We start from the raw sequence: 23,158 nt of genomic DNA, 5'->3' as shown, positions 1-23,158 counted from the left end.
TAGCTTTAGCGCGTAGATTCAGATTTTTAATCGAAAATATATGCTGTTTAAGGTGATGAATAATATCGAACAGAAATGAAACGTAAAAGGAAATTGTGCTCTATTTTTTCATAATATGTAATCCATTTTTCTCGTGATACACAATCGGTATTTTTGCATCTTTACAGTGTGACACTAGGAGTTATCAATTTAAATTCTTATCGAATTTAGTATTTCATAACTTGAATACCATTTCGAACATTTCATTTTATATTTGATTTGTTAATGTTCTGATTTGTTACTCTAAGACGATCATAGACAGAGCGCGACAGTTTTCCCACGCAACGATTCACGTGCAGCGATTGCAGTAGTTACAGACAATGCGTAAGACGCGAAGTAGTATAAAACAAGACGCGTTATTTCTGGCCAGTCTGGAAGACAAATAATTCGCTCGCCAGTGCGTGGCGATAATCAGCCATCAAGAAAGTCGTGAGTAGCTGCAAACGAAAAAAGAACTGGCATGCGCTCGACGCGCAGTATATTTATATTACATAACGTTACTTCGTACCATCTCGATCAACGGCAACGCGTTTTCGATGCATTCGATTCCAGCATGATTATCTTTATTAGCACCGTTTACAATTTTCAAAAAGTTTTCTTTTCTTCCATTTCGACTCTTTGCATTCTTGTTTCTTAATAATATTTCAATGTTGCAACAAAAATATAAGGAAACTGGCAAAAACGCAAGGAGATTAGATTACAATTATCAGTTTCTATCTACTTAAAAATGATTTGAGAATTCGAGTTTCAATATGCTGTCGTACTTAATTTTATATAGCTAAAACGTGAGAATACTATAAAAAATTGATTCTATTCGTTGGGCTTCATTCCATTTCTACTTAAGAGGCGAAGTATCTTACGTATTAGGATAATTTATAATTGGAAAATTGTATAATTCGTGAAACTACTCGACATAAATTATACCAAGAAGGCAATGAAGAATTGGTTGCAAAAATAGGAGACACGACGATAAAGTGGAAACACTTCTGATAAACATCGAAAGTCTTTAAGAAAGAATCAAAATATCACGACAGATCATTTTTCAACGAAATGAAAATATGGTTAGGTTGAAATAGATTCGAAGGCTATAACAGAGCGATTGCACGTGGAACGAAAAGACATGCAAAGAATGCAGAAAACGTCCTTTCTCCTCGATGCTGTAATTTTCGGGAAAAATTATTTTGAGCGTGAAGCTCGACTACACGTGCGTGTAGGAAACTTCGCAGAAGGTGACCCTGACACGTGCTTGCAGAATAATAATACTGTAACGCGATGATACCGAGCCGCATGTAAAGATACGATGCACGCTAATAAATAATCATATTTTTCGTAATCGAGGTCGGTCTCGTTAAATTAAATAATTATGAACTCTTCAAACCCAAGAACAGTGATTCTTGTTTTCGGTAATTCGAACATTTTCTATGCATAATATTGCATAACCGTGTAAAAAAAAAAAAAGAAACAAATATAAACTTGGATAAAAATATAATTTATCAGTATCTTAAAAAATAACACTCATAAAGCTAGACAATTTTCCATTGAATAATTCCTATCTTCCTTTCCCTCTAAAACGAAACAAACAAATGCAACTCGTTTTAAAAATTAATTTACATTAAATCTGTATTAAGCAAAAATCATAAACCTATGTTATATTGCAGCGAAGTTTAACGATCTAAATAAAAACTCGATTTAATCGCGGTAAGACCTCGAATTAAACTTCCCATCGTTCCAAAAACTATGGAACACCGTTTCGAAACACGACTTAACATCATCTTATCGTGCCCCACACTCGATCTCGAAATCTTTTAATCCCTAATCTCGCTCCAGATCCACGTCACTCGATGTAAGATACAAACACACCGAAAGATCACATCCGCCACGAGACCGACCGATAGAAGTTCAAGTTTCTGTCGATTTCTCAAAACACGGGGACCCTGAGAGCATCGACGCGGAGTTGACGGAAAATACGAGGTTCCTGATTTGACCTTCGATTGGCCGCGCGTGCTCGAAGGGTCTAGAAGGTGAGGAAATCCCGCAACAGTCCGCTCGAATTCTCGGAGAGGGGAAAATGGAAAGGTTCGGTTACGAAGACGCAGCAGCCTCCAAGGTCTTGCCCACCCATCGCCGCTGGCCTGACCCTTTTCCTCCCTTTTCAGCTGAATGGATCGAGCGGACGAAGAAACGAATAACAGAAAGAAAGATACAGCCCTACCACAACTCACGATGGCTTCTTACGATCGATCGACCGCATTGCTGGATATCAGCAATTTTATCGCCGGAATTTTTATCCTGGACTCATCTGCCAGAACGTTTTGATTTGCATATGGACCAGTTTTAAAGTTAAATAATTAGAGTTAAAGGAAATACGTATCATATGTGTGAAGCTTTCGTTAATTTCTTGCTACGTTGTTTTTCTTTAGCGGTGCATTAGCGGAATCGAGGTACATATTATTTTTTACGATTATTCGCTTTTTAATGAATAATAATAATAATAATCGATGGATGTAAGAACGGCTATAGAAAGTATAATATTTGCACATATCGTTGTTATCAAAAGACAGGGATGTGATAAGAAGACTACAACATTGACGAATAAGCTAATTAATGCCTTCGCTGCTATTAACATGTGGCTAAAACTCTTCCTCATATTTTTTGTCAAACAGATCTTCATTTTAAATAATAATATTTATTTTAATACACATATTCAATGAAATATGGAAACGCACAAATTTAAAACGACGAGTAGGACTCACATAATAATAAAGAAGATAATAGAACATACGCAACGTACGGGTTAATTGTTAAATCTCAATAACGTTGAGATCGTCGAACAATTATTGAAAAAGAAGTATTGCGATCCTTTCTGTAGAATCTTTAAAAGAAGAGTATACTCTTCAAATAAAAAATTATTTCTTACAAATAAATTTGAAAACAGAAGATAAATAATCTGAAATTAAAAAGAGATGCATAGCTTGCAACCGTCGAGTAGAACGATGCAAATGAATAGATTAGATTACGAATTAATCCGGCGCAATTCTCAAATTTAGATACATTGAATATGTTCGCAATTTTTATTCAGATTAATTGCCTCGTTATCGTTTGTTTTATTCTCGGTGATATAATTCCCGATATAAATATTATCCGAGACAGCATTAAATGGGAACACGAGGCTGATAATAATGTCATTGGAATAGATTTTACAATGTTAAACATTGTTAGATTAATTAACAAATCGATGAGTATTATTTTTCATTAGTTTAATTGTTCTTAAAGAGTTTATGGAGATACGAACGATTCTTTAATATATTTTATTGCGTTTCTTATAGGATCATAACAGTTTTATTACCAATTTTATGGTTATCGCTAATTATATTGTTCCGTGATATATATATATATATATATATATATATACAAGAAAAAATAACATAAAGAAAGTCGTATGAAGAGTATACAGCAGTATGCACATATAAAGCAGACAAATAATAATAACCATAATAATTTTATTCCTCTTTCTACAAATAGATACTTTTCTAAGTACATTCTTTTCGTCCTCTTTAATTCCATGTCAGATTCGAAATTCTGCTTCGTCGCTACCTCGCGCAGTATTTCAGGCAATAAATAAGATCCTAAACATCCCAGGCTAATAAATTTCACACATTAACAAAATTAAGCCCAAGAAAGAAACAAAAAACACGCAAAAATAAATGAGGGAACATTGAATTGCGACTAACAAATTATATTAACGAATATTGCGTGCATTCTGTGAATTCTTGCGCTTTTGAATTTCCTATAATCACCTACAAATCGTCAGTTTATAACCTTGTAGTTAATAAGACATTAAACTGCAATTAAAAAAGAAAAAAGAACAAATTTTGCTAGTGCGATATCACTAGCAAAAACACGGCAATTTCAAAATTCTATACTGCATCATCGTAAACGTCGAAACAAACAGCCACCCAGGTAGAACCGATCTAAGAACAAGGTCCCGAAGCTTCTTCTCTCTCCGTCTTATACACGCGTTTGTGCGTCGATGACATAACTCTTCCGAAAGCCAAAATAAAGAGGCGCTTTCCGCGGGCACACGTGCGGCCACGGATAGAAAGAGTCTCCGCTTGGTCTCGTGGGAAATCTACAAATCTCTGGCGAGTCTCTCGATCGAGAAAGAAAGAGAGAGAGAGAGAGAGAGAGAGAGATAGCGCGATGGAATACGCTCAAAACGGAGGAAACACGTTCTTCTGCGCGAGAATTCGTGATCGAACCGGAGGGAGAGAAGAAGTTCGACGGATGGTAGGAGCGTGGTAGGATCGGTCAGTCCTTGACACATTTCGTTCGGTGGCGCCAAATTGGTCGTCGACGACTGGGCGGCAGCCTGTGGCTGATCGGTCGCAACTAAACGGAGGGAACGGTACAAAAGGAACGGATACGAAGGGACGAAAAAAGGGAACAGAGTCATTCCAATCACGATAAGGAAAAATTTATTATAAACGAAAATAGTAAGAGTGAAGTTAATATATTTTTGATCGGGTATGCCACCGATGGTGCACGATTAAAGCTTTTTCTATTATTCCAGCATTATTTACGCCAACTTACGAATATAGTATCGAGATCGATGAATAATCGAATGACTAAAAAACTATGTGAAAAATATTGCATAATGCAGCAGAGATAGTTTTTTAACCACTTCAAACAATTACCAACCGTGTCTCGCGTAACATTTGTAAATGGATATTTCATTTTTTGTATAGAGAATATGAATAATGAATATCAACGTCGAGCAATGAATGTACAGAGACTATATTTAACGAATATTGGTACATGAACATTCGTAAAAATTGGCGAATATTCGTTAACGAATGTGTTTACCAGAATTCAGAAAACAAATATATTTTTTACTGTCTAAAAAAACACGTTTAAAAACACGAATATCTATCTAAAATGCAGATTCTAAACTTACGACCATTGAATCGTTAACAGCAAATTTGTAGAGAAATCGTTATTATCCACCGTTAATCGCTATCTTTTTAATTAAACAGGAGTTTTATCATTTTTTTTTTTTTCATTCCAAAAGCTCTACGAAAACGATTTTTCGTTTTCATTCAATGAGGTACGTGTTAACACAGGATCAACATTAATATTCCGTGGAAGTTGCGTTGAGCGAGGAGCAGCAGAAAAGGAAAGTGGTGGAATGACGAGTAAGAGGGAAAGGAAAATCAATGTCAGGCAACATGCGTTGCAAGGTGAAATCAAAGGAGCCCGGCCGAGCAACCCTCCTCTTTCTCCTTGAAAAGAGAGGAAGCCTGGTCGATCCCGGTGTCGCCGTATTCGTTGCAAGGGATGCCAACCCTCCTGTGTAGCCCGGTCGGAGACCAAGAGAAAACCATAACCCGCACAACGGTCCACTTTCGAGACCTCGCTGAATCGGAATATAACTATCGAGCTCTCCCTCCTGGCCCGACCACTTCCGTGGTGACATGATTTCTCGCGTTCCCGCCTCGTGTTTTGACTCTTCACTCTCGGTTTCATGGGCGACGCTTAAAGACGACCTGCCCGCCGTTACCACAGCTTGAATTATTTACGGCGATCGAGAGTTTCGATATGGAACACGAGATCACAGCGTTTCCGTCGAACTATCTTCTGAAAATGATTCTACTGCACCGGCAAAGAAAATTAGAAAAACAAATTATAGTCTGCTCAAGAAATAATTAGCTTGTAAAGCGTTCATTTCGAATTTTACACTGTCGAAGAGTTTCAATGATTCTGCAGATCATTTCATAGAAGTATAAAGAGTAGTAAGAATTATATAACGAATACGAAGATAACGTTAGTTCGAAGAAAAGTAGCTTTGCAGATTTTAGGCAAGAATCGTACAATGAACCAGATATGTATCGTTTGATAATGCATATACACGAAAAGATCGTTATCATGACGTCTTAAGAGTCGTGTGTACCGATGTGTAATGGATAAGTACCGAAAAGACTTTCTTTATTATTACAAGAATTAACGCGATAGCTAAATTTTAGGAGCTATATCAATAGAATAATAGAGAATTATTGTTTCAAGTATGTTTGATAAAATTGTCGTGGATCTCGCACAATGTGCTTTCGTCTTGATTTTAATCGATTTAAAACAATAGGAACTTCTTTTAACATTTTGTAGTTTAATGAAGAAACACATAAAATATTCTATATGGTGGATAGAAAATATTTGAAATAATTTTAACTAATTAGACTAACATATATTGACAAAAAGTATAATATTCGATTATTCCTATATTGTAAGTGAAAAGAGGTTAAAAGAGATTGGTCTTAAAGTACCATGCTGTACCTTAAGAGCAAAACCTTTCAGATTGATTAATAAGAAGTAAATATGATCTTATCTTTACGAAAATAACAATAACATTAAAGTTTTCAACTATTTACAGCAACATGGATTAGAAACAATTAACGCTGCACGTGTATTCACGATTAAAATCAACCCTAAATTATTCGAATTCAGTAAGCGATAATTCATTAAACGCGTCAGCACAATGTCAATCATTTCATCACGTAATAACATAGATAAGTGACTTCTGTGGAAAACAAGATTGTGCTCCACTAAAATATTTTATGAACCATTTATGTTTAAATTATGTTATCCGTCAGAAAGAAAAATTAACTCCTTAGGATTCACCACCGTGATTACGTATTTCGCGTAAAAATTTAAAAATCCATTTCGGTAAAATTATGCACCTATGTTTAACCGCTTATCATAAGTATAAAAATAGAAGCGTTTCTCAAAAAATAGCCTTCGATATTATAAATATTTATATAATAAAGCAGCGTAATAAGAAACGAAGCTTCGTTTTGACAAAATTCTTAAGAATTTATCGAGCTCTTAACGATGCAACTGCCTATCATACATATATTATACACAGACAATTATAATTAAATCACTATAATAAAAATAAACAAACAAAAAATTATTTTAGTCAAGGACACTTACGTGCTTTCGCTACTTGCAAAATAACAAATTTGAAATCTGAAATTTTTCGTACTTACAATATCAAAGTGTTATAAAATACCTTCTATAGAAAAACAAAAACATCAAAAATTCCGCTCGCTAATATATCTAAACTTATCGACAACGCACCAAAACTACGCACAAAACAAATGATAATTTGTTCGAGATCCCCTCCACAGCAACATCTAGAGGTAACCTTGCACTATGGCAGAACTTCGAAAATTCATTAGCCTCTTCTTTACTGCAATCCAAAGTATTCCCCGTCCAAATGGGACAAACAAAATGAAAAAGAGAGGAGGAAGAAAGAAAAAAATATGAGTTGCGGTGCGAGGCACGAACTCGTCAAAGGCTAGCCTCTCTCCCGCGAAGCACACATCGCGGCGCATATATACGTGCACGCGCCGCGTACGCTCGGCCCTTGCTGCGTAGTTGTGCACACAAACGGCCGGGGAGCACGCAAACCTTGCTCGTTCACGAACTTTTGGCGGCACGTGCACTCACACAGAGCAAGCCGGGCGGCTGCACACACACGCGATCGCCTCTGTCCGTGCACGCACGCATTCGTTTATTGATTGGTGCGTGCCGCGGTAGGCTCGGCTCTACGAATTTCAGCGCCCCGCTACGCGCCCCTCTATACTCTCGCGAGTGCATTCAAACTGGACGCTACCCGAATTCTAGAACAAGTTTCACAGTTTTCCACAATCCAGAAAATATTGGCATTTTAGTACTTTATTGGCGAAATTGTTTATTGTATTGGAATTTCGTTGGTAAAGTTATTCGTTCAAATTTGTCTGTGAAGCTGAAGTGTCGAGTACCTAACCTATTAAGTGCGAACATCGCGATGACGTAACATTTTAATTGCAATTCTCTTTTTAACTGATTTAGTACATTATCCGAAATTTTATCCTTCATCTTGTCCAACATCTTAGCTATGAAAGGAAAATGCAAAGATTCGCTTTATTTTTGTGACTATTTCATCCACGTAGATTCTACACGAAATTGTAAGAAATTGATGTATTTATAACGTTCTGACTCGACTCTCTTGTTTGATCCTTAATGGATTAAGTTATTAGTTAGTGGAGCTACATACATATTTGTCTAAAGTCGTAGGAATATTCTTTGCCAAAGTTTATTGTCGATTGAGAGTTCATGAGTAATATGCTTTTTGTGATTGATATTTGTAAAAATTTCTCAAGACTCTCGTCTAAGTAATGGATTTTTGTTACAAATTGAATGGTAACTTGTTAGAAGATGTGAATCACGTTTATGGAATATTAATAACAAAGTGATAATAATTTGAATGTGTAGTTTCAGTTGAGTTGTAGATGGTATTTGAAAAATTAGATATATTTTGCAAATTTTTTGTATACTCAATAATTCTATACATCTTGTTATATATGTAGTTAATTTAAAAGAAACGTATATAATCATGGATAGTTCTTGAATCTCTGACTTGATGCAAATAACCATTAATATAAATAACAGGGATAGCAAATCAAATTATATTCCAACAAGGACCTAGCAAAAGTTCGTCTTGGTAATGCCTAGTTATTTTACGAATCAGATACTCACTGAAATTTTTGCGGAACGAGTCAAAATTATAGGTTCACTCTGCTTCCTGGAGAGCATGGATTCGAAGACCGATATCACGATCTTACACATAATTCAATTTATTTCCTTACGGAATAATCCCTTCCAGAACAAACGAATGAAACCCATTCGAGTTAAATGCGTTCTTAAACCAAAGCTTGCTAAAAATATGCAATAGAAAATTGACTCGTTCCGCAACCGAAATCGTCTGCGTACAACAGGAGAAGCCATCCAGACACCAAAATTAATCATCGGCCGTTGTAAAGGTGAAAAAGAAGAAAACGGCAACTTAGTGACACTGTAAACACGGCAAACGATAAAAGTAAAAATAGAAAGAAGCCTACGATGAGAAAAAGAGGCAGGATAAACCCGGCGACGAGCACAAATCATAATAACAACGTTGATATATCGTCCGGGAATCGAGAACGAAATCGCGTTGGTTTTTGATTATCGAACTCGGCGCGAATTACGTACTATGTAATTAATGAGTTGGTTTGGATCCCTCGCGGAACGAGAACCGATAACGCGGCATTCTGTTACAGATAATTTTCGAGCTGCTCGTGTATCTCTCCCTCTCCCTCCCAGTCTACGAGCATAGCGGCCGGTCGCATGAAATACGTCGAATTCGACCGACATTGCGGAATCGCGAGTGCTGCAGTAAATTTGCACCCACGCCTGGCTGTCGCCCAATTCCACCAGGTCTACCCCCACCACGCGACCCAAAAATATACGAGCGTGGCGCGCGTGAGTAGCCGCCGCTATCTAGCGGCCACCGGCCGAAGTTCACGCAATGCCGCACGCATGTAATTGACGCACGTTGCGCGGAAGCGCAACGTACGGTTTTTCCAACGCTCGATGCGATCGAGGCGAGGGCAGACACGAACTACCTGTGTTTTATTGTTTTCAGGTTTATATTGTGTGGTTTGATGAACGACTTTTGATTGAATATAATTGGTAGGTTTTATTGAACCGTTGGTAAAATTTGTAGGGGAAGTTAGAATATTTAAGGAGTAGGAGGTAGTTTATGGAAATATTAGGATTTTGGCTGGAAAGATGAGAAATAATTTCTTACTTTGAAAGTTGGAAATTTGCATAAGAGAGGGAACTTTGAAAATAGCAGCTGGGATTATACAAAGAAAGGAAATAATAGAGGGCCAGTACTGAAAATAACGATTCAATTGTAGTTATCGTTTAACATTTGCGTCGATGTTCAGGTTCCTGGAAACTTTTAATCCTTGCATTATTCAACCATTGTCGATCATATCAGAAATAAATTCGAATTTTCAAAAATTAAAAGAGCAAAGATTTTCTAACTCACCAAATTAATATTAATTATACCAACGATAAAATCAATTAACACCAACATTCACAAATTGAAATTATTAAGAAATTTAGTTAAACATCTTTCTAAGCTCTATTAAAATCTTGTCGAAATTTCGTCGGCGGTGCGACTGATATCACTGCGCGTTCATCTGCACGTAGGTAGATATCGTGGGTCAGGAACGAAGAAGAACGTGTAAAAGAGATAGATACAGGAAGGGAAATGACATTGAGGGAGGGCAGAAAAGCAGTACAGGAGGAATGGATGGGAATAAGGGTTGAGGATATTCCAACGAAGATAGGGTTACTCATTGTGCGTAGGAGGGTAGCGCCAGGCTAGCGCGGCAGTCCGTTGTTTTATTTCTACTTGTCAGACCGAGAAGCATAGTAATAAAGCTTGCAGAAGGGTCGGGACATACCGTCCTCGTTTTATCATAGTCGTCTTAGCTGGCGAATGACAAAAATTAAAGCTGTTCCTTGTAGAATCATGGATTTGCTGGGGTAAACGTTTTCTTATGTGAAGACGAATATTGAGGCTCGGATTTATGTAAGTCCTGATGGTATTTCCAAGGTTACGACCGTAACAAAATTTTTTGTAAATGATCGAAATTTTGTAAACGGATATTTGATATGTATATTAAATTAATTATGTATTTTACTTGTATTGGTATTTATATCGCAATAATATAAATTAATGTTTATAGAGGTCAAGGTGAATATTTATCGATATACAGTGTGATTTTAGGATATTTGAAATATGCTTCAGTAAAAAATAATTACTACTCGACTTTGAAAATAGAAAATATATATAATTCATGTACTCTTTAGTTACATGTAGATCGAATACCTTTAATTCATAGATTCCATTTGTTTCATTTATGTATGTGAAACTAAAAATGATTTTCCGGGTTAATATATAATACGTATAAATACAAAGAAGTCTTCTAAGTAGCGAACTAACCAATTATATATTATATCGATACTTCAATCTTGAACGCTTTTCTGTTATCCAATATTCCTTCAACTAACAATTTAATGATATCTATCTAATCAGCGTTTCAATAACAGCGATATAACACTAATTACACTCTTCATACTATCAACTCGAGAAAACCACATTCTAATCAATACTGTTACGATCATACGCATAAATCATCATCGACTTCTTTTTACCTTCGTTTCATCTACAATCACACGTCTAAAAATCTCAGCCTCGATCTAAATACCAATAACTCAACGTTCCCCTGAGATATGCACATTAGTAGTACAGCCATCCAATTGGACAAAGGGAACGCGTAAATTTGCGTGTCGTTTTTGTCAGATATACCTCGTTTATCAGACTAGTTCGTGCGACAGGTCCTCTGATGGCGTTATCATGAAATATTTCGTGACCCGAATTTCGGAATTGCACGACACCCGCTTACCACCCTATCAGCAACGTCTAATGGTGAACTGTGCGAGCGTGTTGCGTGAGTGGCGGTGCGTGCGTCCATACAATACGTGCACCACGATTACACGCACGAATAGAAAGAAAAACGGAAGGAGAAGGAATAAAAAAGAAAAAGAAAGAAGCAGAGACGCTCGGTGATTTGCAACGTGGTTGCTCTCAATGGTTGCTTAAAAATGGCCAACTGAAAGATTACGTGTTATCACTGACCAATCGGGTGATAACCAGCACCATTAAATTGATCTTAAAGTATGATAGCTAGTACGTGCAATCACTGCAATCTGCGCGATCCTGATAGTACACGTGTCTTGTTTGCAGCTCGATCGTTGATTCACTTGGCCCGAGTTCATTCGGTTTTGGTATTGGTCCAGATATAGGTTCTTACTTTCGATCGATATAGTATGTTACTTTCGTTTACTCATTTATTTTTCATCATTTTTAAAATGTTGAAGATTTTGAAGAAAAAGATTTGATAAAGGAAATTATTTGATGTTTCAAGGAAGGAATTGTTGAAGAGTGTTTGGGAAGTGCTGCAGAATCTTAAGTTTTTTATTTTGGTTTTGTTTCGATACGTTTCGAATATCGATCGAAGATGTTATCAGAATATGAGATAAATGTAATGTTTTTCTGCAACAGTTCTAGATTATGACGTAGTCCTTTTTTTTTTTTTGTTTTATGCATTCAACGAGTAAATGAATTGAAATGCAAAGGATTGATACTTCTTACGTTCTCGTAACAAAAATTTAATTTAATGGAAGATTAATCCATTGAATAATAATGATACAACGCGTCTGCTAACTATCATGCGTGAATGTTCGTGTAATAGTCGCGTTTTTATCATTTTCGATCGTTTCTAGAAAAATAGATAGCGATTTTGTGCAACTACGAGCCAATTCAATTATTTCGAGCTAAGGATACACTCTAATTCGAGTTACTACGATTCTCCTCCACGTTCTGTCGATCAATACAAGTTCTGGGAATATCTGTCATGTCGGATTTCAGTCGTACTTCTGACAAAATCAACGTTCACATTTTAATTCAATTAGACAGGCGATACATTCAAGAATAGACAAAAATTAGAAGAAAGAAAGAAAGAAGAAAAGCATAAATATAGAATGATATAAATACAAATACAGAATAGATCGTAAATATCAATTAATTCCTGAATTAATTTTTCAATTTTAAATGTCTATTACAGTTGAACAAATGTAATCAAAGAGCGAATTTTTTTGTGATATTAATGACACAGCAAAATCGAATTACAGCGGAAAGTTTCACAAATCTGCAAAAGATTCAACAGTTTCAGGAAGTTATGAAACGTGGCTCAAACAAATCTTCTCTCGTCTAACGATAATTTGCAGCACGGGAACCGAGAGTCAACCAAACTTTTCTAACAGATTCTAAAACACACCAGGGCCGCTTTGGCCATGACACACATAGGAACCAGCCTTTCGCATCCTCTCTTAAAAAAACATCCAACGGTCTATACCCATAATTCATTCAAAGCCTCTTACGTTCTATCTTCTACGCATTTTTCCCTCGTATCTTTGCAAAAAATACAGGATTACTTCATGGAGATACGATTATCAAGTGTGTTTTAATTTTGCTACTTCTGATTCGCGACATTTGGTTTGAATTAATCACGTGATCTACGCGAAAATAAGTTGGCAATTCCATTTTACTCTTCGTTGAACAAGTAGGCTAGAAACTTCGCTCAACGACTTGATGTTGTGTAATTATATAGTTCGTAGTTGCATTAGAAGCTACTTTCTTAACCTAAATAGTTTCGATTTTACGTTATGAATAATAATGATAATAAGTTTTATATTACTGCGATGAACAGATTTCTGATAAATTCAGAACAGATTCGGATAAGTAACTATATATATTCGAAATAATTCCCTAATTACTCCCTAATCGTACCTTTAAAATACTGAGAAAAATTTGCCGAATTAAACCGAGAAAACGTTCTATGCTTATACTGCACTTTGATATGATAACATTTTGTTATGCTTCAAAGAGACAAAAGAAATTCAGAAATTATAAGCAATGCAAATCCAAACTAATCTGAAGAAAGTAATATACAAGTAGTATTTTATAGAGCACTTAATTTACACCAATACGAAATTAAAGATATTCTTCATAGATAAAGTTATTGAAATAACCAGTGCTTAATTAATTCAATATAATGCAATATACTATGAACTACTCTTCGCTATTTCTCGATTACCAATCGTGAATAATAATATATGATATGAATATGAAATCACAGAGGGTTGCATAAAATTTCATCTAACAATAGAATATCGTTAGCTCAACCAATCCTTAAGATACCATGGGTCAAGGAATGATTTCGCGGTGTTGCTGCATTGTGCAATGATTCTCAGCGGTTGGAGGTTAAACCCGGATTGCGAGAACCGAGAAGGACTAATCGTTTCTAAGAACCCGTGGCCTAAATCGGCTGACGATAGGTATTCTTAAACCCGATTCGAGCATGTTTACGCGTGATACATCAAACACCGACGAAATCCTCGTGAACTTAAAGAAACAACAAGCCCAAATAAACGTTAACGACTCATAAAATACGATTTAGAAACTCACATTTTCTTTAACCTCTTTACCTCTAGTCACACTTATGGTACCTAATAATGACTTGGATATGAGAAACACGAGTTAGACTTGTGGTACAGTTATATTTTTATTTTGAATTCTAGAAAGTGTGTATAATGAGCAACGTAATATGATGAACTTTGATATTTTTTTCATGACATAATACACATAATTTGAACATATTCAAATTGAGAATATGACTTTTTATCGAATTTCAAGATTTTGTAATCTACCGAAAAAATATATTTTACCACAATTTGAATATTAGAATTTTGAAGTAAAATCCACATTAGAGATTTGATTTCACGAACCTTTTTATAAAATAAAATCACTGTCAACGTTATACATTCAATTATTATATTTTACAATATCGTCATAGATATCTAACAGAGGAGAATGTGAAATTTCAATGAATAGGTAAATGTTCAACCACATAACATCAATTTTCTTCATTTATAAAATCACCAAACACAAATTATCTATAATACTTCGACTCCTTTTCTTTGCCATGTCTGAATCAATAAACAATAATCGTTAAACTTCTTTCATCAACAGAAAATGAAAATAAAAATTCTAAAAGGGCGATATTAGTAAATATAAATATTCAAATAGTACCAGGTGCAGACAGATTGTGTTCCCTAAATTCTTCCTTCTGGAAATCCCCTTTAAAGCAGAATATTTAATTTCGTTAAACCTCCTCTGCACGATAATTGCGAAAATTATTTAAATTATTAAACGGGAACTGTACACAAAACTAGATACACCGACAAAGGACAGTTTCGCGAAGTGATTCCCATGATTGGACGAGCACGAAAGCGTCGTGCAGACGTCGCGGCGCTTCCGCATACGGAATTAATAGTCGGAAACGACGAATTAATGTTTCAAAAAGGCGCATGGTGCTCGTGTACTGGGAAATTTCTGGCGTGGTTGCGCGCGTGCACATCTAGATGAAAGTTTTACGAGGCACGTGCACGAAATTGCAGTCAACTGGAGGTAGAATAAGTAGAATGGAACAGCGCGAAGAAGACAGACGAAGTAGATGCGGTCGCGGTGCATCGATTCGAACAGACGTGGCAACGGTTTCTGTCCTGTTCATCTATAATTCAGCGTCGCGACGCGCACTGTCCTTTTGAACACGGAACTTTCGTGTTGTAACGAAAGAAATATGATGATAATTCAAATGACGAAAGAGGTCTCGGCGCGAAGAGACATCTTTTCATATTTGCTCCCGGGTAAAGTTTGCGATTATGTCAAGGTACGAGTAGAAGGATTATTTTCAGATGTGCAGATTGTGCAATAATTTAAAGAGTAATACTATTTCGTAAGAAATCATTTTTTTACTTCTGTCCTTTATAATGGTTTTCCGAAATTTTAACGCTTTTAATTTCAAAGTACGTAAAGAATATTTAAGGAAGAAAAGATACATTTTGGAAATATGTAACAAAACTGAGGACGTCGTAAGCGAATTAACTGCTCAACCTTTTACCGATATTCGATTGGTGAATAAATAAATGTGGCTGACACCCAAACTTACTAATGGTTCTAATGGCTCTTTCAATTCTCGGTAAAAGATCGAAATGACATCGAAATTAGATGGTCCATGGCCTGGAAAGAAGGACGCGCGAAAGAAGGACGACGAGAGTATAATAGAATGGCCGAGAACGACGAGAGAAAGTCAACACGTTCTTAGAAGAAAGAACCAAGCAATGACGTAATTACAGTCACGCATGTTTTAGAAAACCCTGAAGTTATCGATCAAGCATCGAATTTTACCACAAAAAAAAAAAAGAAAGAAAGAAAAGGCTACATAAATTCATAAGAAAACACCGTATTCAAACCGTATTTTACGCTCCATCGTAGAAATCTCGTACAATCTTGAAACGCAACGAATCGTACGTATGAAGGATAAGGATAAAGAAAGAGAGAAAGTACCAAGAACCTCTAACAAAAAGCTAACATCTAACGACGAAGTTAAAGCTAGCATAACTGTACATTTAATAGAATGTCTCAACAATCCCATAACCGTTTCGTTTCCCCACGGTTCCGCTCATTCTGCTGGTTGGTGCCGCGACAATTCCACCGAACGTCTAATCGACGCTCTAACGTCTATTCGCGTTACGAAACGGCCAGAAAGCGGACGAAAAAGGCCTTTCTCTTTTCGCTCCTCGGCTCCTTCCTTGCTCTTTTCCTCTTCCGTAGACACAGCTGAACGAGCTCGATCCCTTTCTCCTCGTCTTCTTTTCTCGTGAGAGGAAAGCGCGGCTTGCTCGAGCACGGTTAATGTCAATAACCGTTGCATTAGTTGACGGTTCGCTTCTTTCTTTACCGTCGCGGCCTGTCCGCTCATCTAACAGCGATTAAAAATGGTTAAAGCGTGATCCGCGAAATCGAACGATCCTGGACCTCCAGCGTCGATCATAGTGATCGTACGTACGTGTAGGGTTGCGAGCCACCCTACACGATCTACTAAACGACTCTACCCGTTTTACGTTGGCCGTGTCGTGTCGTGGCGTCATACGCCTGGTGATTTGCTCGCCGGAGCAAAAGATGTTCCCAGTGGCTGCACCGTCGCCTGCATCCTCTTTGTACACTTTGTTCACACCGTGAAGGCGAGGCAACCGGTCTCGTTCTAAGGTAGAATATGTTCCGTCAGCCGGGTGGGCGTCCATCGGCATACGTAAATCCTGCCTAACGACGGTTCTCGTCGTCGCCGATGTTGTCGTTGCTCTCTTTTTGCGCGCTAGACCCCACCGTCCAGCGGGGGATCATCTTCGAGGTAAAAAAAAATACCACTGACCAAGCGAGAAAGAGAGTGGAAGGGAGCGAGGGAGCGAAATGTTCGAGGACGATGATGTGGTATCGCTGTTGCGCCGAGGGCTGACGTCGATACGACATCGCGACAACACCACGCTGACGTCGCGGTGACATTTAAAAGAGCGACTCGACTGTCGAGTTTCTGAAAATAATTTTTCAGCCTTCCAGCCAGCGACCGGGGGTTCACGCGAGAAGGTTCGATCGAGCAGAGCCTTCGCAACTCTAAAGGCTCTTTCGTTCTTTTCGAGGCATTCGGGATGTTATTAAGGAGTCGACTTTCGCTATGAATTTCTGGGACATTTTGGTCAGAGAGTGTAAAGAATGAAGTGTGATTATTTGAGATGTTGATGAGAATGATACTTCCTTCGGTTTACTTTACTTTCGTTTGAGGTATCGTTTGAAGAATCTTTCATTTCTTTTTGCAATACTTAAGAACAGGTATTTCATGTACGAAGAAGTTCTTTAGTACAATCTAATAAATTCATAAATCTGAGAATTTCGATTTCAAGGATGCTCAGAGACAGCAACTTTGTTCGTCTTATTACTCAAACCATCGTCCAAATCGCCTCGTGACAGACGAAGTATGGTATTGGAAGGGGGCGACGAGAGGCACGAGTTGCAACATCAAGAAAGCTCCACGTGCAACCGATGATGCAACGATTAGCCGTGCATTTTGTAACATTAGATTTGAAAGGCCTTGCCTTCTGGCAACGCATTGGCCCAGATAGAAGGTTTCGCCTTCGTTAACCCTTAGCACACCCAACGTGAAGTTAGAAATTCTAATACGATACAGACACATACTACGACACATGATATAAAACTTATAATATTCGAGCTGAAAATATTTAAAGTAAAATTTGGATCTTATTTATTCTCTTTTTTTAATTATGTACATTTAATTACGTGTATCATCGATTGGCTCGGGATATCTTACATCTCTGTACATTCCTGTTTAGCTGAATGAGATCTTTGCTTTTGAAAGAAATATTCTTATACGAAACGGATTCGCGTAATCGTTTACACAGGAGTGTTATTCGCGCTGGTTGTGAATCGAAAGCCACGTGGTACGTTTACGTAAAGTTTGGTAAACTTCTGTAGTCGACGATGCTCGAAACAATAACTCAAACTGTTACACACGATCCGCTGTTCAGAGTCTACACTGGCATATTCTTTCCGCGAAAATCTTTATTTTCAAGCATCGGATTATTAATTAATAATCGGCAGTTGTATTTCTAGTTAATTATTATGACCATTTCTATTTTTATCTGCTTAAAATATCTATTCGTCGATGTTCTCCTGTATTTCATTTTCTGCTTGAGTTTTGCACAAAATATTCTGATTATATCAGGACTAAGGAATGAATAAACTCAGACTTACCATCGGGAGTGTTGATAGCACCAGCCTTGTTAATTTTCGTATTCCACATAGCAGGAGTGGTGGGTGCAGGACTGAGATCAGGAGTTGGCGGATGAGCGGGCGGCAGGGGAACTATGGCGTGGCCAACTTGTCCCCCGTGTTGAATGTGGTCCGAATTTGAACCGTAATGACCACCATCGAACCCCCTTCCCCCGGAATAAACCTCGCCTGACAATCTTTCTGCCAATTTTTCTGCCCTTTCGCGATCGGTCATCGCCACTGGTTCTTGCTTTATTCGAAGATCTACGCACACAAGACCAAACAATTTGTTAAAGTTTTATAAACACACAAATTATACAATAAAATAACGAATATGATCGATTATGACAAAATAATTTTTGAATTCTCAACACCTAAAAACTTTTCTCAATCTAATTTATATTACATTATAATATCATTATATTGTTTATTATATTATTATAATATCGTAATATTATATTTGTGAAACGAAACGGAATATAGACAAAAATTGAAATAAAAATTTTTTAAACGCATGGAAATACGCATAGATAGATGAATTATTTAAAAAATGATTTAAAAAATGCCCAACCTTCGGCTACGCTTTCCTTGAGATCGCAATTGCTGCGTTCCTCGGACCTCGCTCGTTCCAATTCTTGTTCCAATTCTGTCGGTGTGTGAGGTGCGGTGTGGGGATGTGCAGGCGTTTCTGAAGGGTAGATGAACGGCTGGTAGAAGTGGTTCTCCAGGAGAAGCGGATGTGGCGCTGATGCGGGCCGGAAGGCAGTGCCATCGCGCAACACGCTCGCCCTTCCCAAGGTATCGATGTCGCTGGGCGATCTAAAAATATCCCCAAAAAACGTTCGATATCGTGTGAAAGTATGCTTAACAATTTCACAAAGTTTAGGCAATCTATAGCGACGAATTATATCAGACTTTGATCCCTCGATAATCATTTTCCATATCTTACAGACTTTAAAGAAGAATTTATCCAACTGGAAAAACAACCAAACTTCATTTTTAGAAGAATATAATTTTCCTAATATTTTAACTGAATCATTCCTTGATTATAAGCTTCTATAATTATGAAATTGACAATTAATTTCAGTTTAGCTAATTCCAGTTCTTACGCACGATATGTGATATAGTTTATCGTTGACACAGAAATGAAAAGATACGTAGGAAACGAGAATATAGGAGCTTTCATAACCAAAACAAGATTAACGATTCCATTTATGAGTTAATTTAATTAACGAGTCAAACGATACCATATTTGTAGTAGCTCAACGAAATCTAACAAAATAGGCACTTTGGAAAAAGCTACATCGAAAAACATCCTAAACCACACTGCGTGTTACCTAACACCTAATCCAACAATTCTTTCATAACGTTCCTAGTGTAAGTACAACCATACATTCTTCGATATAATGGCTGTCTATTACATTTCATCAAAGAGTAAACCGTATGGCACGACGATTAATCGCAGATACAATGGAATGCGAGGCATGATTCTCGATATCTCAGTCGTTAGACGTGGTAGGAAGGTCATGGCAATTCTGTTTGAAAATTTCATGCGCGCGAGTCCTTCGCGGTGCGGTAAAAGGGCTTACCTCATCAGCCTTTTCGGCGGACTTTCGTAATAGTGAGAGGTAGTGGAATAGAGGCTGGGCACGGTGTAAGCAGGGGCGGGCGAAGGTACCGGTGTGGGGGTCCTCTTCATGGTGTTTCTCACCATGGTTGCTTCACCCGCTTCGCTCATGTCGCTCACTTCGCCAACTCCTCCACCGACGCCGCTGGCACCACCAGCTGCGTTACCATTTCCACTGACGTTTCCGCTCACGTTCCCGCTTCCGTTGTCTCCGCTACCGCTGCTACCACCGCCATTGCTACCACCTCCGCCATCCCCGGCGTCCGTCGATGAGCTATTGTTCTCCGCAGCGTGCCTCTGCGCTACTGCCAATTTCTCGTGCTCGATGGACAGACCCTTTACCTGTAATTTCAACAAGATTGACGATTTAAAGATTTTACGGTTGACAGATGCGATATAGCAAGGTTGTAAAATCGGTTAGAGATTAGAATTTACGATTTTCGACAAAAGCGTTAAGCAAGGTCGGTAACTGATCTAGCCACAGGTGAAATCGTACATGTGTTCTACATAGACGTGGCCATTTATCCCAGTTTTCTGAACTCAATTTTTGTCATCGTTAAAAGCTCAATTATAAGGTATAAACTAGAAGTTTGCAGAATTTAAGTTAAAAACGAGGTATAATCGTCCTTCTTTGTAAAGAGACCGTTTTCTTTTATGCGCTACAAAAAATGTAGATAGCCTATCAATCGCTTTGAAGTTTTCAACGAGCAATAATTAAACTACAGTAGAATATCATGATCGAAGTAAAAGATAAAATTGTAGGATAATTCTACCAACTTATAAATCTTTCGGTAAGAAAATCTTAACATCTCAAAATAATAGAAACGGGAAACGGTTGTACATATTATTATAGAACAAAGATATTTTTACAAGAAATATCTCGAACGATGTTATAATCGACGATAATATATTGATATCACAATCTACCAAGTTGCTCCAACGAAAATCGACATAGTCTAGCTTCGTGTTCTCACTTCGAAAACAGGAACTCTTGGCCATTAATCGCGGCCAAAAATAAAAAGACGGTCCCCGAAAGTATGCAAGGTGCGCGTTCGCGCTTCAAACACATGACTGCTATTTAGGGCAGTTATTTCAAAAGAGATGAAATAAGTCGCATACTTGAAGGCATTCGGCTGCTTTGAGGAAAGAGCTGAGGGATTCCTGGGACACGTGGACCTCTCCACGGTACATGAATTCGAGAAGGGACGCCATATTGTGGGCACTCGTCCCGTCGAGAATAACGATCAGTCCCGCGGGAGACGGAGGCATTCCTTCGAAAAGCTCTTGAAAGTGCTTGCTGCATGCTGCGAGGATTAACCTGTGTGCCTTGAACGTTACTCCTGAAACACACGCAACAATACAGATTCGTTAGACAACTTTCTTCATAATATTATACTCGAGATACGTGGCGTGCTTCGGAAATTCGTGTAAGTTACCTACTTCGAAGTTTAAGGTTCCTCCCTTTTGGAAAGTTCGTTCGTTTCAATAGCAATGTGATGATAATGACTGTCTTGCATAAAAGTGTTTAATCTGAACTTTTTTACATAAAGAATTAGATTAGGAAAAAACTGTACAGTATAACAAATGAAATATATATTGTATCGGACGACTTTTCATGCTATCGTTACACGAGATCAGAAGATTACTCGTAATAAGATCTCGAAATTTTGAGATTTATTGAAATCTAAGATTCATTTATATTAGAAACTATATAGTAACGACATAGTAAACCAAAATGACAGAACTCTACAGGCAGTTTCAGATAATTCTCCATTAATAAATCCTAAACAGTCATAGCATGTCTTCGTAAATTTCCAATTTATACCGCATCAATTTTTCAAACGCACTATACAATTTCTAAATTTCGATAATTTAAACCACATGACCGTTGTATCTGGTAAGATAATACCGCGTGAGCAACAAAAGACGATCGCTTTGCATAGGACTGAATTACGCGCGTTTTTCAAGAACTATTCGATTTTCGTTAGCCGTGTGTTTTTATTCTGTACTATTCTTTTCTTTCTTTTTCTCACGGTTTTCATAGCACAGCCGCAGGACCGCGGGAATTTTGGCGTGCAAAGGATGTGATGACTGTTAAACCCTTTTTTTCCTCTTGCTCTGTATTTCCCTTCGCGAGCGAGCATAAAGGAACCGAGGAGGCAGCGCCAGCTTGACGCCGATGCCCTTTCTTGCAGCCCGTTGGTTATGTAGGTCATCCTTGGACACGATCTTCCGTAATTTACAATTCACGTGCGCAAGTGTAACGTGCGCGTAATACGATATCGGTGCGCGTTCAACGAATATGGCGCCGCATAGGTTGTAACGACAAATCCGTGAGGTACATATATTTTCATCCTCCAGATTGTCGTTAGTTTAGGTCAGATAGGGTACGGTCTATCTTGAATTCAGAGGAGGAAAGAGGAACGAAATTGAGAAGTTTTTTGGTACATAAATGCTTCGTGATGTTATGCGATGCGTTATCGCTTTTCAACCATCCGCGTTGTAAGTTTCAATGAATTCACTTTTTACGCTGGAAGGTTGGTTAAGTTGATTGAGATGATATTAAAACTAATTGAGACGTAAAGAAACGAATTTTTGGACGATTTAGAGAATAATTCAAATTTTTTGGGCTAAGAACAATACGTGTTGGGTATAGAAATATCGATACGAAATTTGTTTATTTCAGAAAATGGTATAGCGGTTATATGAAATTCACAGAGTCTAGCGAAACTCAGTAAAATTCTGAAATCTTATTGTTGAAAACTAGTTGAACATTCTACTAATATGAAACGTTCAAAATATTCCTTATTCGTCGTCAATGCTATACATATATCTATATGCTTTTGTTTTAATTACAATTTTTATGCAACAGAAGTACGAATGAAATTGTGTACAGCGTAATGAAGAGACAATCAACAATGTACTATTAGCCTTGTACAACCTTGTTTCTGTCTTTGATATGAGCACCTGATGAACTCCTCGAAAATCTTGTGGAAGGATGGTTATGCAGGAACCGAAGAAGATGAGAGGAGACGCAATAACACGATATCCTAGGAATAAGGAAATCAAGAAGGAAAAAAAGACGCAAGAACGGCCGGCCAGGTGGCCGAAACCACCTGCCTTTCGGAATGGTTCACCTAACTAAAGCGTATCAAGTTCTTTGAGACTCCTTGACATTCGAAGATTGGTTGAAAAAAAGAACAAATTTCGAACCCCTTCGAGAGCTGCTTCCTACACTCCACGTGTATGCAAATGACACCGAAATTCTACTATTATTAAATTCTATTTAACTAGCTTCTATTTTTTTTTTTTTTTTT

General features: G+C 37.6%; 1 protein-coding gene across 4 annotated transcripts in view; it reads right to left on the bottom strand.

Annotated features, from left to right (window-relative positions):
- The window catches only part of chinmo (Chronologically inappropriate morphogenesis), a 72,183-nt gene that overhangs the window by 13,073 nt on the left and 35,952 nt on the right, over positions 1-23,158 (bottom strand). For all 4 annotated transcript variants that reach the window (XM_069132242.1, XM_069132243.1, XM_069132241.1 and 1 more), the window contains exons 3-6: positions 20,961-21,181; positions 19,804-20,183; positions 18,786-19,033; positions 18,197-18,478 (exon numbers count right to left, since the gene is read on the bottom strand). In XM_069132242.1, coding sequence (XP_068988343.1) covers positions 18,197-18,478; positions 18,786-19,033; positions 19,804-20,183; positions 20,961-21,181 — 1,131 coding nt within the window. The remainder of the gene's footprint in view (positions 1-18,196; positions 18,479-18,785; positions 19,034-19,803; positions 20,184-20,960; positions 21,182-23,158) is intronic.

This window comes from Bombus flavifrons, chromosome 2 (genome assembly GCF_040668555.2).
Source record: "Bombus flavifrons isolate JBK064 chromosome 2, iyBomFlav1_principal, whole genome shotgun sequence".
NCBI classification, from domain to species: Eukaryota; Metazoa; Arthropoda; class Insecta; order Hymenoptera; family Apidae; genus Bombus; species Bombus flavifrons.
The sequence above is the reverse complement of the archived record's forward strand: the minus strand, read 5'-3'. Positions and strand labels throughout refer to the sequence as shown.